The sequence below is a fragment of the Oncorhynchus tshawytscha genome, linkage group LG17 (assembly GCF_018296145.1).
Source record: "Oncorhynchus tshawytscha isolate Ot180627B linkage group LG17, Otsh_v2.0, whole genome shotgun sequence".
Taxonomy (NCBI): domain Eukaryota; kingdom Metazoa; phylum Chordata; class Actinopteri; order Salmoniformes; family Salmonidae; genus Oncorhynchus; species Oncorhynchus tshawytscha.
In genome coordinates this window covers 15805958-15820573 of record NC_056445.1, presented here as the reverse complement: position 1 = coordinate 15820573, position 14616 = coordinate 15805958, and the positions used below count along the sequence as shown (strand labels likewise).

Here is a 14616-nt window from a genome sequence, read left to right as displayed (position 1 = left end):
TTTTCCTTTGTGTGTAGATTGATGAGGGGAAAACATTTGTTTCATCCATTTTAGAATAAGTCTGTAACCTAAATAAAAAAAATGTGGAATAAGTGAAGTGAATCATTTCCAAATGCACTGTATAACTTGGGTTACTATACAGATCTAACAATTGTTTTACTGTATCCATTACAAAGACCATAGAAACCCAACTGTTGCTTTCTGTCCATGATTATGGTAACATCTATCAAAACACAACCAAGACCTTACTTTGTGAATTAAATGTTATTAAATGAATTAGATGTTATTATAAGACACAGCATTGCACCTCGTATTAATCACTAAATTGTTTGTCACTCCCAAACAGAAGACATCTGCATTGGTACCAATTTATTTTTAAATGTTTTAACTTACATTTCCTCGTTTATACATTACCAGCCAAAAATGTTCACACCTACTCATTCCAGGGTTTCTTTATTTTTACTATTTATTACATTGTAGAATAATAGTGAAGACTGGGGACATCAAAACTATGAAATAACACACATGGAATCATGTAGTAACCAAAATAGTGTTCATCAAATCAAAATATATTTTATATTTGAGATTCTGCAAAGTAGCTACCCTTTGCCTTGATGACAGCTTTGCACTCTTGGCATTCTCTCAACCAGCTTCATGAAGTAGTCACCTGGAATGTATTTCAATTAACAGGTGTGCCTTGTTAAGTTACTTTGTGGAATTTATTTCCTTCTTAATCTGTTTAAGCCAATCAGTTGTGTTGTGACAAGGTAGGGTTGTTTAACTGGCCTTTTGTATCTTTCTTTCAGATACAAAAGGCCCAACTGGCTGGAATAACACACAAAAAAACACACAAAAAACAATTGTAACACAATAGGACTCACATCCGTATGATGTCGGTCTTCACCGTCTTATGTGAACAGTGGCTTCACACCTACTCGTGTAGTGCTCCCCTTTAGGTCACTTTTCCGACATATCTTCGGTCAAGTAAAATATCAAAAAATACAAATGTAACGTGATGTTTTATTGTGACTTTGTTTGAAGGATGAAACAAATCAGAATGTTTAATAGCATCTTAATTCTGCAATCTTCCCTTTAAAACAAACTGATCTAAACAGAACGAAATTAACAAAATAAGAACACAGTAGTCATGGAACACCATGAATATTTTACGGGCATGTTTACATCATTCAGAAAATCAACTTTAGACCTAGCAATATGAAGTACGTGCACGAAGTCAACATTGTGGGTCACTTTCAGCGACAACTTAGAGCGATAAAGCGCGAAGCTAAACTCCTTTGTTTTGGTCCCATACCTACAACGCTCTAAGAACAAAAATTGAACCCAAGCGAAGATGTTGTGTGTGAAGGTGTGGGCGCGAAGTCTTGCATCCTACTTAACGCATCGTAATTTCCTTTAAAAAGGTCCAATGTAGCCATTCTTATTTCAAATAATTTCTGGGTAACAATTGAGTCCTTACTATAATAGTTTTACATAAAAATGGTCACGAAGAAACAAATACCTTTTTAGCAAATAAATATTTTTTCAAGCAAGAATGTTGCTGTCCGAGTTGGGAGGGAAGGGCACCAAAGCGGTGCATTAATTAACCAGTGTGGATCAATCCCCGAGCAGAGGGGTCTAATGGGAGGGATATGTCATCTGAAAACTAGCTGTTATTAGCCGAGAGGTTTGGAACTCTATTTGTTATTATATTAATGTATACAGCATGGTGATGTTACCAGGCAAGCCAAAACTCCACCCGGTAAAGTGATGTTATCAACAAAAATCACAGAAGCAATCTTTCCCCATTAAAAGCAGTGCAGCCAAACCTGAATTCAAGCAATAAGGACACAGTTTAAATTTGGATTATAGCCCCTGTCCAAACGTTGTTAATCAGTTTATGATTAACCCCGTTCATGAAAATGGTTTGCTCCTACAGACAGTGAGATGAGTGGCCTTGGCTTGTGACATAAAATAGGCAGACAGTCATTGCGGCATTCAGTTACTGTTCGATTGAATGTTAGAATGTGCAAAACGAGTGACCTAAGAGACTGAGCGTGGTATGATCGTTAGTGCCAGGCGTGCCGGTTCCAGTATCTCAGAAAAAAGAAATGGCTTTTGTGGGCACACAATCACCAACAGTGGACAATTGAGGAGTGGAAAAACATCACCTGGTCTGACGAATCCAGGTTCCTGTTGTGTCATGCTGATGGCTGAGTCAGGATTTGGCCCGATAGTGCCTGGTATCAACAGTACCGGTTGGTGGCGGTGGTATAATGGTGTGGGTAATGTTTTCCTTGCACACATTAGGTCCCTTGTCCCTTGGTCCCTTGATACCAAGTGAGCAATGTTTAAATTCCCTGAAGAATTCAGGCTGTTCTGGAGGCAAAGGGAGGTCCGACCAGGTATTAGATGGGTGTACCAAATAAACTAGCATGTTGCATTGGACATTTCAAACAACATTCCCAGCTAATGAGAAAACGGACATGGTATTTCATTTAAGAGAATGAACAAGATTGGACGAGGCAACCTTGAGGATAATTTGAATGGTTGCCAATGGCAGATTGAGGAATCTTTTAATCCGTATCTCAGTACGACCAAATTGAACGTAGTGGGCCAGGAAACCAACGTTAACGTAGTGGGCCAGGAAACCAACGTTAACGTAGTGGGCCAGGAAACCAACGTTAACGTAGTGGGCCAGGAAACCAACGTTAATGTAGTGGGCCAGGAAACCAACGTTAATGTATTGGGCCAGGAAACCAACGTTAATGTAGTGGGCCAGGAAACCAACGTTAATGTAGTGGGCCAGGAAACCAACGTTAATGTAGTGGGCCAGGAAACCAACGTTAATGTAGTGGGCCAGGAAATAACACAGATTTTAAAAAATGGCCACTTTTACAGTGTTGGCTGTAAAATATCAGCTGTTGTACAATATGATACAAAACACAGGAAAAAAGGATCTGACTGCACCAGGCCTTTAACTGTCATTAGAGTCCTGTGTTCCTTCACTCACCATCTACTGCATCTTGATGTAATTAAATGTATCACCAGCCACTTTAAACAATGCCACTTTATATAATGTTTTCATACCCTACATTACTCATCTCATATTGATATAATAGAAATTCATATGATTTATATGTTTAAGGTAATGAAAAGATAATGACTAAAATAATTCTACCATGTCACTGTATAATGGAGTGAAATGTATTTGAATCATAAGACTAGAATTCTTTCATGTGTGTGCATAGGACAAGTTAAGACTTTGCCATTTAGCAGTATAGGCGAGACAGTGTGTGCATAGGAAAAAAGGAACTGTTAACAGACTAGGAACTGTGGCCAACAACTTGTGACCACTGTGAAACTGATTACAGGAAAAGAGGTCTCTCCAACCAGGGAGGGGAGAAACCAGTAGATTTGCAGTAAATTGTGTAACGTGGCAGGATATGATAAGCAATGAATGTGTATGCGAAGACTTGTAAATAGTATTGATAGTGTTAGAGAAGAGGGGCATTGATGACCAAATGTGAGGTATTTAAACAAATGTGCATTGTATGATTTTTTTTACAGCTCTCGTGAATAAACTTTCTGATTATTGTAAGCTGGGACTCGGATCTGTTTCATTCAACTACAATCTTATAACCTCTGGTTTGCAGACTGAGTAGTTTAATTGAAGTTCTGTTTAAGAACGTTGAGAACAAAATTCTCGTAACATATATGTATATACTGTACTCTATACCATCTACTGCATCTTGCCTATGCCGTTTGGCCATCACTCATTCATATATTTTTATGTACATACTCTTATTCATTCCTTTACACTTGTATGTATAAGGTAGTTGTTGTGAAATTGTTAGGTTAGATTACTCGTTGGTTATTACTGCATGGTCAGAACTAGAAGCACAAGAATTACGCTACACTCGCATTAACATCTGCTAACCATGTCTATGTGACAAATAAGATTTGATTTGTTTTCCTCCTACCAGAATCTTCTACACTTTCTTACACACTTGGAGAATCGTGGCTCCAATGTAGGCAATCTCTGAACCAAACCAAATGCTCAGAGAAGAGAAAGAATACATATTCAATACACACACTGAGCTTTTGTGTAGTGAGTATATACCTGAGTGAGGAAGAAGTGTGTGTACCTGGGTGAGGTAGTAGAGGTGTGTGTGTTCCACCAGGTTCAGGGCATTGACTGATCCTCTGAAGGTATAGATCTGCTGGTGAGGGTCTCCCACCAGGATCTTCCCACAGTGCTGAGGTAGCATGATGTCCATGATGGCTAAGACACACACATACACTTATCATGGACCTGCTAACAGACATGCTATCAGGTGAGTGGTACAGGTGTAATGTAGACCCAGGTTTGGTCCAGGTGTGGTACAGTGGTGTACCTGGAGTGCAGTCCTGTGCCTCATCTATAAAGAGGACATCATACTTGTCCAGAGTCGGCCTCCGCAGCTGCCACTGCTTCAGATACCCTGGAAGTCACTGACATATTCAAAACATGTTATGGAGTGAAAAAAAGCTTACCATCATAGTTCATGTGGTATGCATACTCCCTGGTCACTTCTAAGGCAACCATTTTGTCCCAGATCTTCTGGGCATCCCTCGCAAACATCTGAAAAATAAAGGCAAGTTTGTTCAATTGTGGAGAGGACCTGCGTGTGTGTGACTTGTTTGTGTGAATATGGGACCAAAACAGAGGAGAAGTGTGTGTTTTCTGGTGTGTGAATGTGTGTGTTGGATGTTTCTTTGGGAGGAGAGGTTTTTGTGGATCTGGGTATAACACCTACCCTTTTTGCATTGCGGTCGGGCACGGTCACTGTGCCATGTGTGTTTGGGACGTGGTTGGGGGTGATGTGTGTGTCGGCCGAGGCCATGTAGGCATTGAGGGTCAGGGTCACCACCTTGACGTTGACAAAGCCCCCGCTGCCCTTAGGCAGCACTCAGGCCACAGAGAAGGGCTTCATGTTACTAGACAACGTCTTCAACTCCTGGTAACTGGGAGAGAGGGGAAAGGGACCTGAACATGACCAACTGGATGACTGATTGAACTGATTGAATGGCTTTACTGAAAGACTGACGACAACCAGACATATGGAGCAAAACTGTTCTAGACATATGGACAGAAACTGGTCTAGACCGACAGACAAGCAGACCCGAAAGCCATGGAGTTGACCATCCTGCAGTCCACGTTGCTGGGGAAACGGCGCTGGGCCTGGGTGGCCACAGACTTGTTGAAGGCCATGTGGAGGTGTGGCCTCTGCTGAGAGTACCAAATTAGGGTGGTGGTCTTCCCTGTGACTAGAACACAGCAACAACATTTAACCCCTACATTACTTCACAGAAGGAACATTCACACATAGGGCACAATCAACAGCTCACAATGTGGGCTTTTTTGTGAAATGGGGTGGACCATTCGTGTGTGTGTATCCACTTGAACTACTCTACAAAGGAGCTGATCGTGGACTACAGGAAAAGGTGGGCCGAACAGGCCCCCATTAACATCGACGAGGCTGTAGTGGAGCGGGTCGAGAGTCTCAAGTTCCTTGGTGTCTACATCACCAACAAACTATCATGGTCCAAACATACCAAGACAGTCGTGAAGAGGGCATGACAAAACCTTTTCCCCCTCAGGAGACTGAAAAGATTTGGCATGGGTCCCCAGATCCTCTAGGTTCTACCATCGAGAGCATCCTGACCAGTTGCATCACCACCTGGTATTGCAACTGCTCAGCATCTGACCCCGAGGCGCTACAGAGGGTAGTGCGAACGGCCCAGTACATCACTGGGGCCAAGCTTCCTGCCATACAGGACCTATATAATAGGCGGTGTCAGAGGAAAGCCCATAAAATTGTCAGAGACTCCAGTCACCCAAGTTATAGGCTGTTTTCTCTGCTACCGCACAGCATGCGGTACTGGAGCGCCAAGTCTAGGACCAAAAGACAGCTTCTACCCCCAAGCCATTAGACTAATGAACAATTCATAAAAATCGCCACCGGACAATTTACATTGACGCCTCCCGAACGAACACTGCTGCTATTCGCTGTTTGTTACCTATGCATAGTCACTTCACCCCCACCTACATGTACAGATTACCTCAACTAGCCTGTACCCTCGCACACTGACTCGGTACCGGTGCCCCCTGTGTATATAGCCTCTTTGTTATTCTTATTGTATTACTTTTTATTATTACTTTTTATTTTAGTCTACTTGGTAAATATTTTCTTCTTCTTGAACTGCACTGTTGGTTAAGGGCTTGTAAGTAAGCATTTCATGGTAAAGTCTACACTTGTTGTATTCGGCGCATGTGACAAAGTTTGATTTGACAATTGTTACGATATAGAAAGAGTATCCTCATCCTGAACTGATGAATCACAGACTGAGCTGAACTGACAGGGAGTGGGTGCCCTCTAGCGACAATTCAGAGAATGCTAGCGAAAGTACCAACCCTATATCTAACTTGTTTTCTGTAAAAACACAGCTGTGGCATGATGTTGGTAGTAGCGGTCTGGCGGTACGTGGTCTCTATGGATGTCGTGGTTGAGGATCTACTGTTTGTGGGTCACCTGAACCTGGACTCTCCTGAGAGAAAGAGGACTGGGCATGAGACACGGGTTAGGACTGATTCATTCAAAATACTTCCTTCCAGAAAGATATCAGTCCTCACCCACTCTGATTGGTTATTGCTGTGGGCAGGGTGTTCTCCATCAGGTGAAGGACGTAGAAGATGTAGTGCAACCTGGAATGGAGGAAGGAGAACAGAGGTGGAGAGAGAGACCGTTAATGTCCGCCTGTCTATCCATCTGTTTGTACATGTCCATCTTTCCATCTCTATATTTACTTCCATCTTTACCTGTTGCTGATGTTGATGTCATTCCTCCTCACGGCGAGCAGCATGGTTGCCATGGCGCTGAGGTACTCTGTGAACGCTGATGGTTTGAAGGTAGCGCCATCACAGAGTATGTGTGGGGCTACATACCCCCTCGATACCCTCCATTTTTTGTGAGTCTGTGTAATGCAGGCCTCAGCCTGAGGGAACAGACGATGTGTCCTCACACTCTGTAACACTGCCCCAGTCTTCACCCTCTGACTGGGCTTATACTGGGCCATGAACCTGGAAAATAAAAATAAAAACACTCACACACACACAGAGAATAGATCAGAAATGAACAGAAATGGCCCAAAGGAACAGTTTAAAGTAAAGAGTCCTTACTCGACCATATGGAGGATGCTCTCCTGGTCGTCCTTTATGATTCTATGGTTTTCCAGGATGGCGTTGATCTCCTTCACGGCGTCGATCTCCTTCTTCGTGTAGCGGTAATACAGCTTCTTCCAGGGCCCAAAGACACAACCGAACCCAAAATAATGTATACAGCACATCTATTCAAATGTTTACACTAGCGTATCTTCATAACTTTAACCCTAACGTCCTCCACCTGTCCCAGGCTCTCACCAGTGACTGGGTGATAATGTTCCTCCAGCGTTGGCAGACCAGGCTGACATTACAGTAGAGGTCCTCAGCAGGCAGGAGGCTCAAAACCCTGGGGATGGGACAGGCCTCTGCTGCTTCCCAAGAGGCAGTAAAGGGCGTCAGGCAGGGCCTCCGCCTCCTCATGGTGATTCATAAAGGTTGGGTCTGGATCTGACCAACAGCGCTCAAACTCCTTGTCGTCCCCAAAAATGTCCGTTGTCAGCCCCTCCAGATAGTCCACCTTCTCATCCTCAGGTACCTCCTTCATAGGGGTGGCTAGTGCCTCCTCAGTCTCCATTTAGGGGAGGAGCTCTCCATTGAGTCCCTCGGTGTTATGGAACCTGAGCCCTGGGACAGGGCTGCTTTCTGAGGACTGAACACCCTGAACACACGGATCACAGGGGAAAACTGAGTGATCCCCTGCTGCTGGTCATCACTCGCATCTGAGATCTAGGGAAGAGAGGAGAAGAGGGAGCAAAGGGAGGGGATGACAAGGTAAATGATATGTGTACAAAATGTTACATCACTTCAGGTCTCAAGAGTAAAAAAAAAACTAAAATACACAAAATGTACAGTACCTCTCTTTCTCTTTGTGGGGTACAACCCCCTGGGTTGGGGTCTGAGTTGCTGTGCCTGCGAGTGACAGAGTGGGGCTGTGTGAGGTGTTGGCTGCCCTCTGGCCTCCTACTAATTTCACGAAACTCATCTAAGCTCAGGTGCCTTCGCTTGGCTTTTCCTGAAACATCACCAGGGCCGTGAGTACATCTCTACATCAAAGCTACACTCTCACACACAACTTCATGACACCAGTCCTGTGTTTTGGGTCAGTACTGGGGTGAATGCGTACCGATTAACGTACAGTTAAGTTTACAGATGGGTGACATGGATTAGCAAGTTACAGTAGTTGGCTAGCTAGCAATGGCCGTGGCAATAGTGGACGACTCCATCATGTTGTTTCAAGAACACCTGCTGATGTCCAAAAATACAAAAACAAGTCTTTAATTTTCCTGAACTGGTTTGACAACATTATTTGGGTTAAACAATTATTGAATAATGATGGACAACTATATGATTTTCCAGAATTTATGAGAACACACAATGTTACATTCACTCCTGAGAATCAAATTGTTGTTAGAGCTATCCCTAAAGGTGCTATTCTTCTTTTATGAGAATATAACAATACTCCAAGTACAACTGTTGAGGATTTTGTAGCCTCAATACAATTAGAAGGAATTGACATTTTAAACTCTACATGTAATAACATGTATATAAGGAAACTATGTCAATGTGTTACTATTCCCTCTGCTAAAATGTACTGGAATGCAGCCCTAGGACAAGTGAACTGGAACAAAGTTTCGTTGTTGTCTGGTAAATATTGTATATCTAATAAGGTGAGATAAGTATCATAAACCCATTCATAGAATCTACCCTGTAAAGACCTTTATTATACACAGATTTAAAATAGCTATTGTTAACAAATGTGTATTTTGTGGTTGTGACCCAGAAACTCTTGACCATTTATTTTGGGACTGTTCTTATGTCAGAATATTTTGGAGTGAGTTAGATTCTATTTGAAAAGAAACGAGTATTAATGTTAATTTGAAAGACTCTGATATTATGTTTTATTTTGATCCAAATTATATGGACCCTGATTTAACTTCCATTGTTAATTTGTTTATCTTTCACGGTAGATACTGTTAGGGTTGCGTAAATTCGAATCTGGTATCAGGATAAATATAACAATGAGTCACCGATTTTATACTATGTATTTTTTATTAGCTAAGTAATAAATGGCAAATGCCACTTTCGTATATACGGGCTCACTGTAATACCACGCAGGGCAGAACAGAGAACTGACAAGACGTATGTAAAACAGTATTCTTTATACTGTGATAGACAGTTCCAAGTAGAGACTGGGCGTGGTTTAAACTTGCTCAGCCTATTGCAGGCGCTCAGGCGGGTCCCCGCCTCTTGGCGCTTCTGTTGATAGATGTAACTTGCTTGTGAAGAACATCCAGGCTCTCATGCTCCATACCGTTATCTCGCACCTGGCTCCTGTTATCTAACAAAAGGCCGCTTGTTCTCGCAACACCCCGCTCTGAATGTGCCCCCCTCCCAACTAATTTGAACAGTTCCTGTCTTCATGCTTCTCTGTATTTTTCCATCATGAGAAAGTCCCATGGCCCTGATACTTTTAACAATGTTTCACGTCAGCTATGTTGCATAACACATACATACATCCACACAAGCCAACAGCAGATAATATTCAATCATATATATGGTAATGGCTATAATGTAAAATACAGGATCCAACAATACTTTATCCATAAAATGAAGTGGGCAGAGAACAAACCCCTTTTCACATTATTTAAGATAGAATTTCAAAATAGAACTGAAATGTTATCTGTAAAAACAAAAAAGCAATACGCACCATAAAAAGTATTTAACAAATTGAAAATTAATCTTGATATGTAATACACCTGTCTGTAAGGTTTATGTACTCTTGTTTGTATAGTTCTGTATTTGTGGTGTTCATAATAAAAAAATAATTTAAAAAACCTGCTCATGTCCAATCATTCGTTTCCTGCTTTTTCGAAAGAAATAAAGTTCTCTAAATGTTAGCGTATATGCTACATGCTAGCGTGAGCACCCAAACAACTATAGCCCGTAATTTCACTTGTGGATTTAGCTGGAAGACATTCACCGTTTTCAATACTATTGCATATTACCGATATGATGTCTAGCATTCATTGTTGTTCATAACACAGCTAGCTAAGCGTTTATTGGCTACTTCTTCTTTGGTGAATTTACTTAGGATCAAGTTCAATGTGTTTTTGCTTGTACAGCGCCACCTATGTCAGTAGGAGAATAGCAAAAGAGTCAAAAGAAAAGTAGGCCCACATGTTGCTTTAAGAATAACATGTTTATTGACATCAAGTTAATTCAATTACTGTTAATTGCTAAATAAAATGTGAGGATCACCTGCATGTCAGCTTTATACCAGTAAGGAGACATCTACACCTGTACCTTGGTCTAACAGAGCATTGGTGTGAACTAATGGGTGTCAACATAAATGCACTGACATGCACAAAAGTATTGCCGTTGCGAGTAACATCTTTCAAGGCACATTATTATAACAGTACCTTTTAAAAGTTATTTTACAGTGAAGCTCAGTCAGTCGAGTTAGTGAAAGTTGGGAATGTTCCAGTATGTAATCACAGTTATCATTTAGAAATTCTATTCCAATCAGTGTAACAATTTGTATTATCAGACAGCTTGTAATATCACATTAACCACAAATATGGTATCTAATTATGAATATCCACACAGGTAAAGGTGCATGGACGTATGGCGCATACCTCAATATAAAGAGAGGATACTGATAAAGGCGGTGGGTCTTGGATAATACAAGCTGTAGGGTAACACTCCATAAATCTCATGGCCTGATCCCCAAGATGACAGCTTAAAGCCACAAAATGGCCACCCTGTTGACAGTTTCGTCCCTGGCTTAGTCCATATTCGTAGTGTAACAGAGACTACAAAAAAAGGAGTCGGCAGCCTAATACCCTCTCCCTCTATTCCCATCCATCTAGTCTACTCTCCACTTTACTTTCTCTCCCCATCCTTCTCTCACTGTTTGAGCACTCGGAGTTCATTGGGTTTAAAGAAGGCCTGGGACATCCCCATGCCGTAGATGTAAACCTTAGAGTCCACCACAATCTTCTCCTTCTTCATCAGGTCTGTATGAGGAGGGGGGATCATGCAAATATGATCTCTTCAGCTAATCACTAGCAGAATATAACTACAGTAATAATATGCTTTTCTGTCTCAAATTGGATTCCATTATGACTTAAAAATTGTAAAGAAGAAACTTCAAATCGTTGCTCACCATCAATTTCCCTCTGGAATTCATCAAGAGGTAGAAGAAGAACTTCAACAAATTCTGGAAGTAAAACATGCCATAATAAGATTTAGTTCAATGTTATTCTAATAGTGAAATTACAAAATGTGATAAAGAAAATCATATTTACCTCCATCACCTGGAAACGAGTAAAAGAGAGAGGAAAGCAGAGAAATAAGAACAAGTTCAGGAAAAACATGTACAATACATGTCAGCTTGACAATAAAAAAAACATGTTCTAGATTCATAACATTCCAAGAGTGTGACCCCTAACTTACCCAGCTGTTGTGTGGGGTTGGTGTTTTCGAGGTCGTCTCCATTGATGTTAACCATGACGATTTGTGTGGTGCAGTTAGAGAGGCCAGGGTCCAAGCAGGTCACTGCGAGGTCAGGAGGAGAGGAAAGGGGGGATGAACTCCATATTGGAGTTCAAACTTGTAATCTGCTGTGTGTTACTGCCCCACTAGTCACTGACATCATACTGCACTCTCATATTCCCATTGGTAAAACTGGCCACTCAGAAGATCACAGGCATATTGAATTTGTTCAAACTTGTAATCTGCTGTGTGTTACTGCCCCACTAGTCACTGACATCATACTGCACTCTCATATTCCCATTGGTAAAACTGGCCACTCAGAAGATCACAGGCATATTGAATTTGTCTTCGCTGATGGAACTGGTACATGGACATAATCTGCCCTGTGTTTTGAGAGTGTGTGTGTGTGTTCATAAGACCTTACCTGGGGTGACTCCTACCACCTCCCCCTTGTAACCAGTCTCCTCCTTCAGCTCTCGCAGAGCAGCAATCTCTGCACTCTCACCCTCGTCAATCAGACCTGAGCAACAGCAAAAACACACACAGACAGCAAACATGGATATCAGAACACAGCAGGAAAAATACAGCAATGACAGGCATACATACACTGTGTCTGAACAGAGTCTCGAGATGTGACCGTAAACCCATGTCACCTGCAGGGAACTCTAGGGTACAGCACCCCATTGGTGGACGGAACTGCTTCACCATGACAACGCAGTCTTTGTGGAGGGTCCTCTTCAGGAGGGCGATGATCCCCACACCTGGAATATAACTCAGGAATCAATTTCTATAATGTCACTGCTTATCCATCAGTATGAAATGTATGTACACACACCATCTGCTGCATTGGCCTGTCTGGTTGTCCTTTTCGTAGTCTCCCAAGTTCTATTGAAAGAAAAAATGTATTGTAAAATGGAGAAGGGGAAAAAGTGTTTATCAAAAGTCGCTTATGGAACTCATTGAGCTGTTCCAAACCTTGTGTTTCCAACAGGGTCCACATAGGTGGTCTTCTCAAGTTTCAACCATTTCCCAGATGCAATGACCTGAAGAGAATACCATTGAGTAATGTGATATAGCTAAACCAAGAGACTCTTGTAATATTGTCATTTACACCACACAATGTGCATGATATTGTATCATATCTACCTCCTCTTTTACAATGTGAGGTATGGTTGTCGGTTTGGGAGGGCTGCTCATCTTTCCAGTACTGTTCTCAGGAAAATGGATGGAGGATTTAGTTTGTATGCCCAAATCCAGAAAAAAAATGATTACATGCAAGAGTTCATAATTAATAGAGCTTTGTACAATGCTGATAGTTTTAGTTTATTATACATAAACTTCATCGCAGGCCAGTTTGACCAACTTTTATTGTCCAACACAAGAAAGTTGCTAGCAGCATTGGCTGAAGCAGCTAGCTAATTAATCTGATTAATCAGGCTGTAATACACAGGTAATTGGTATATACAACCTGAAACAAATGCCTGGAAAAAATGTGTAAATGTTCCTTACAAGCCAGAATGTTAAATAAAATTACATTTAAAAACGTACTCTACCTGTTGTCTGTGGAAATAGTACCAATCTTTTTTCCACCATTCATTTTAGAATCCCTTAAAATAAGGCCTGTTTCATGTAGGCTTAACCTGGCATGACGTTTTGATAAACATGCAAATCTCTCACGGACAAGGTGACTATTAATGTATTCGGATCTATTTACTTTCAGATTAAAAAATGCAAGTTAAAGTCAAAGTAGACTTCTTGCAAGACTACAAATCCGTTATATTGATAAAAGTAATCTTGTCGGAGAGAGATTTAAACAGTTATCAAAACGTCACGCCTGGGTAAACCTACACAAAACACAGCCCTTATTTTAAGTGTTTCTCAAATCCCCTATGGGAAAAATTAATGGCAGAAAAACGATTGGAACCATTTCCCTTTTGACTGCAAGGTTTTATGGGTATTATGATTTATACTGTGTCCTCTATATGGTTCGGTTTGACACCTAGGTCATTTTACATGGGCCATTCTGAATCGGGGTGGATGGAGAATATTTACATACTTTTTAGTGTGTGAAGTTTTCATTGTTTCATTTTTTAATTCAAATTTCAATCTTAACATTTTTTTTAGATTCGGAATACACAAATTTCATGGCATGCTTGGTTAAATAGTTAGACGAGAGAACCTAATATCCCACATAAAACTAACTTTATCTCGATGCTGAACCGAACCAACTACCAGCTCAGTAAAATGTCGGGTAAACAATCGTTTTGACAAACCGCACAGAAAACCGGTATAGCAAGTTAATGTAATTATATTCAACATTCTGGCTTGTAAAGAACATTCACACTATTTTGTAGGCATTCGTTTGAGGCTGTAATTTTGCTAACTAGTTAGCTATATACTACACCAAGTAATTGTCTATTACAGCCCGATTAATCAGACAACTAAATTAGCTAGCTACCAAGCTAATTTCTAGCGGACTAAACTAGACTGCACTCCATGGTGAAGGAAGTTTCTGATGAACTTCAAACTTCCTTCACCATGGAGAGGAGCATAGTCTGCTAGCTCATTCCAAAACCCACATGCATACTGTTATGTAACTATTCTTAAAACATACCAATATATTAAAATAAAATAAAAAACATAGTTACTTCTAAATTGGATACATGTGCCGTACTCACATGAAGATGAAGTGGTTTTAGTCACAAATCAAGTTAAAGAAGTAAAAAATAAATAAAGCATTGATCACGCCTACGTGTGCAACGCACAAATAATCTCCCTCTTCTGTAAAATATTACAATACATTAGAGAAGGTCTACAACCATTCCAGATAACCTAACCTGAAATATAATTAAATTAAAACTCGATAATAAATACAAGCCATTATAATTTTAGTGTTATGGAAAGGTTGAAAACTACATGAA

The 14616-nt window shown here is 40.9% G+C and overlaps 1 protein-coding gene and 1 pseudogene across 3 annotated transcripts; both read right to left on the bottom strand.

The window, feature by feature from the left end:
• Window positions 1–2914: 2914 nt before the first annotated feature.
• On the bottom strand, window positions 2915–7745 carry LOC112217180 (annotated as a pseudogene).
• Window positions 7746–10381: 2636 nt separating this feature from the next.
• nudt5 (nudix (nucleoside diphosphate linked moiety X)-type motif 5) lies at window positions 10382–14520 on the bottom strand. 3 transcript variants are annotated; one of them, XM_042300262.1, is made up of 10 exons: window positions 14374–14520; window positions 12842–12902; window positions 12671–12738; window positions 12531–12580; window positions 12349–12456; window positions 12120–12215; window positions 11657–11758; window positions 11509–11517; window positions 11367–11420; window positions 10382–11217 (listed from the first exon to the last, which is right to left on the bottom strand). In XM_042300262.1, the coding sequence occupies exons 2-10, from the start codon at window positions 12890–12892 to the stop codon at window positions 11108–11110; spliced, it is 648 nt and encodes a 215-aa protein (XP_042156196.1). In that variant the 5' UTR covers window positions 12893–12902; window positions 14374–14520; the 3' UTR covers window positions 10382–11107. The 3 variants fall into 3 exon arrangements, with proteins under 3 accessions (XP_042156196.1, XP_042156197.1, XP_024232857.2); XM_042300263.1 differs by having other exon boundaries at window positions 14344–14450; XM_024377089.2 differs by lacking the exon at window positions 14374–14520 and adding an exon at window positions 13249–13540.
• Between the last annotated feature and the right edge of the window lie 96 nt (window positions 14521–14616).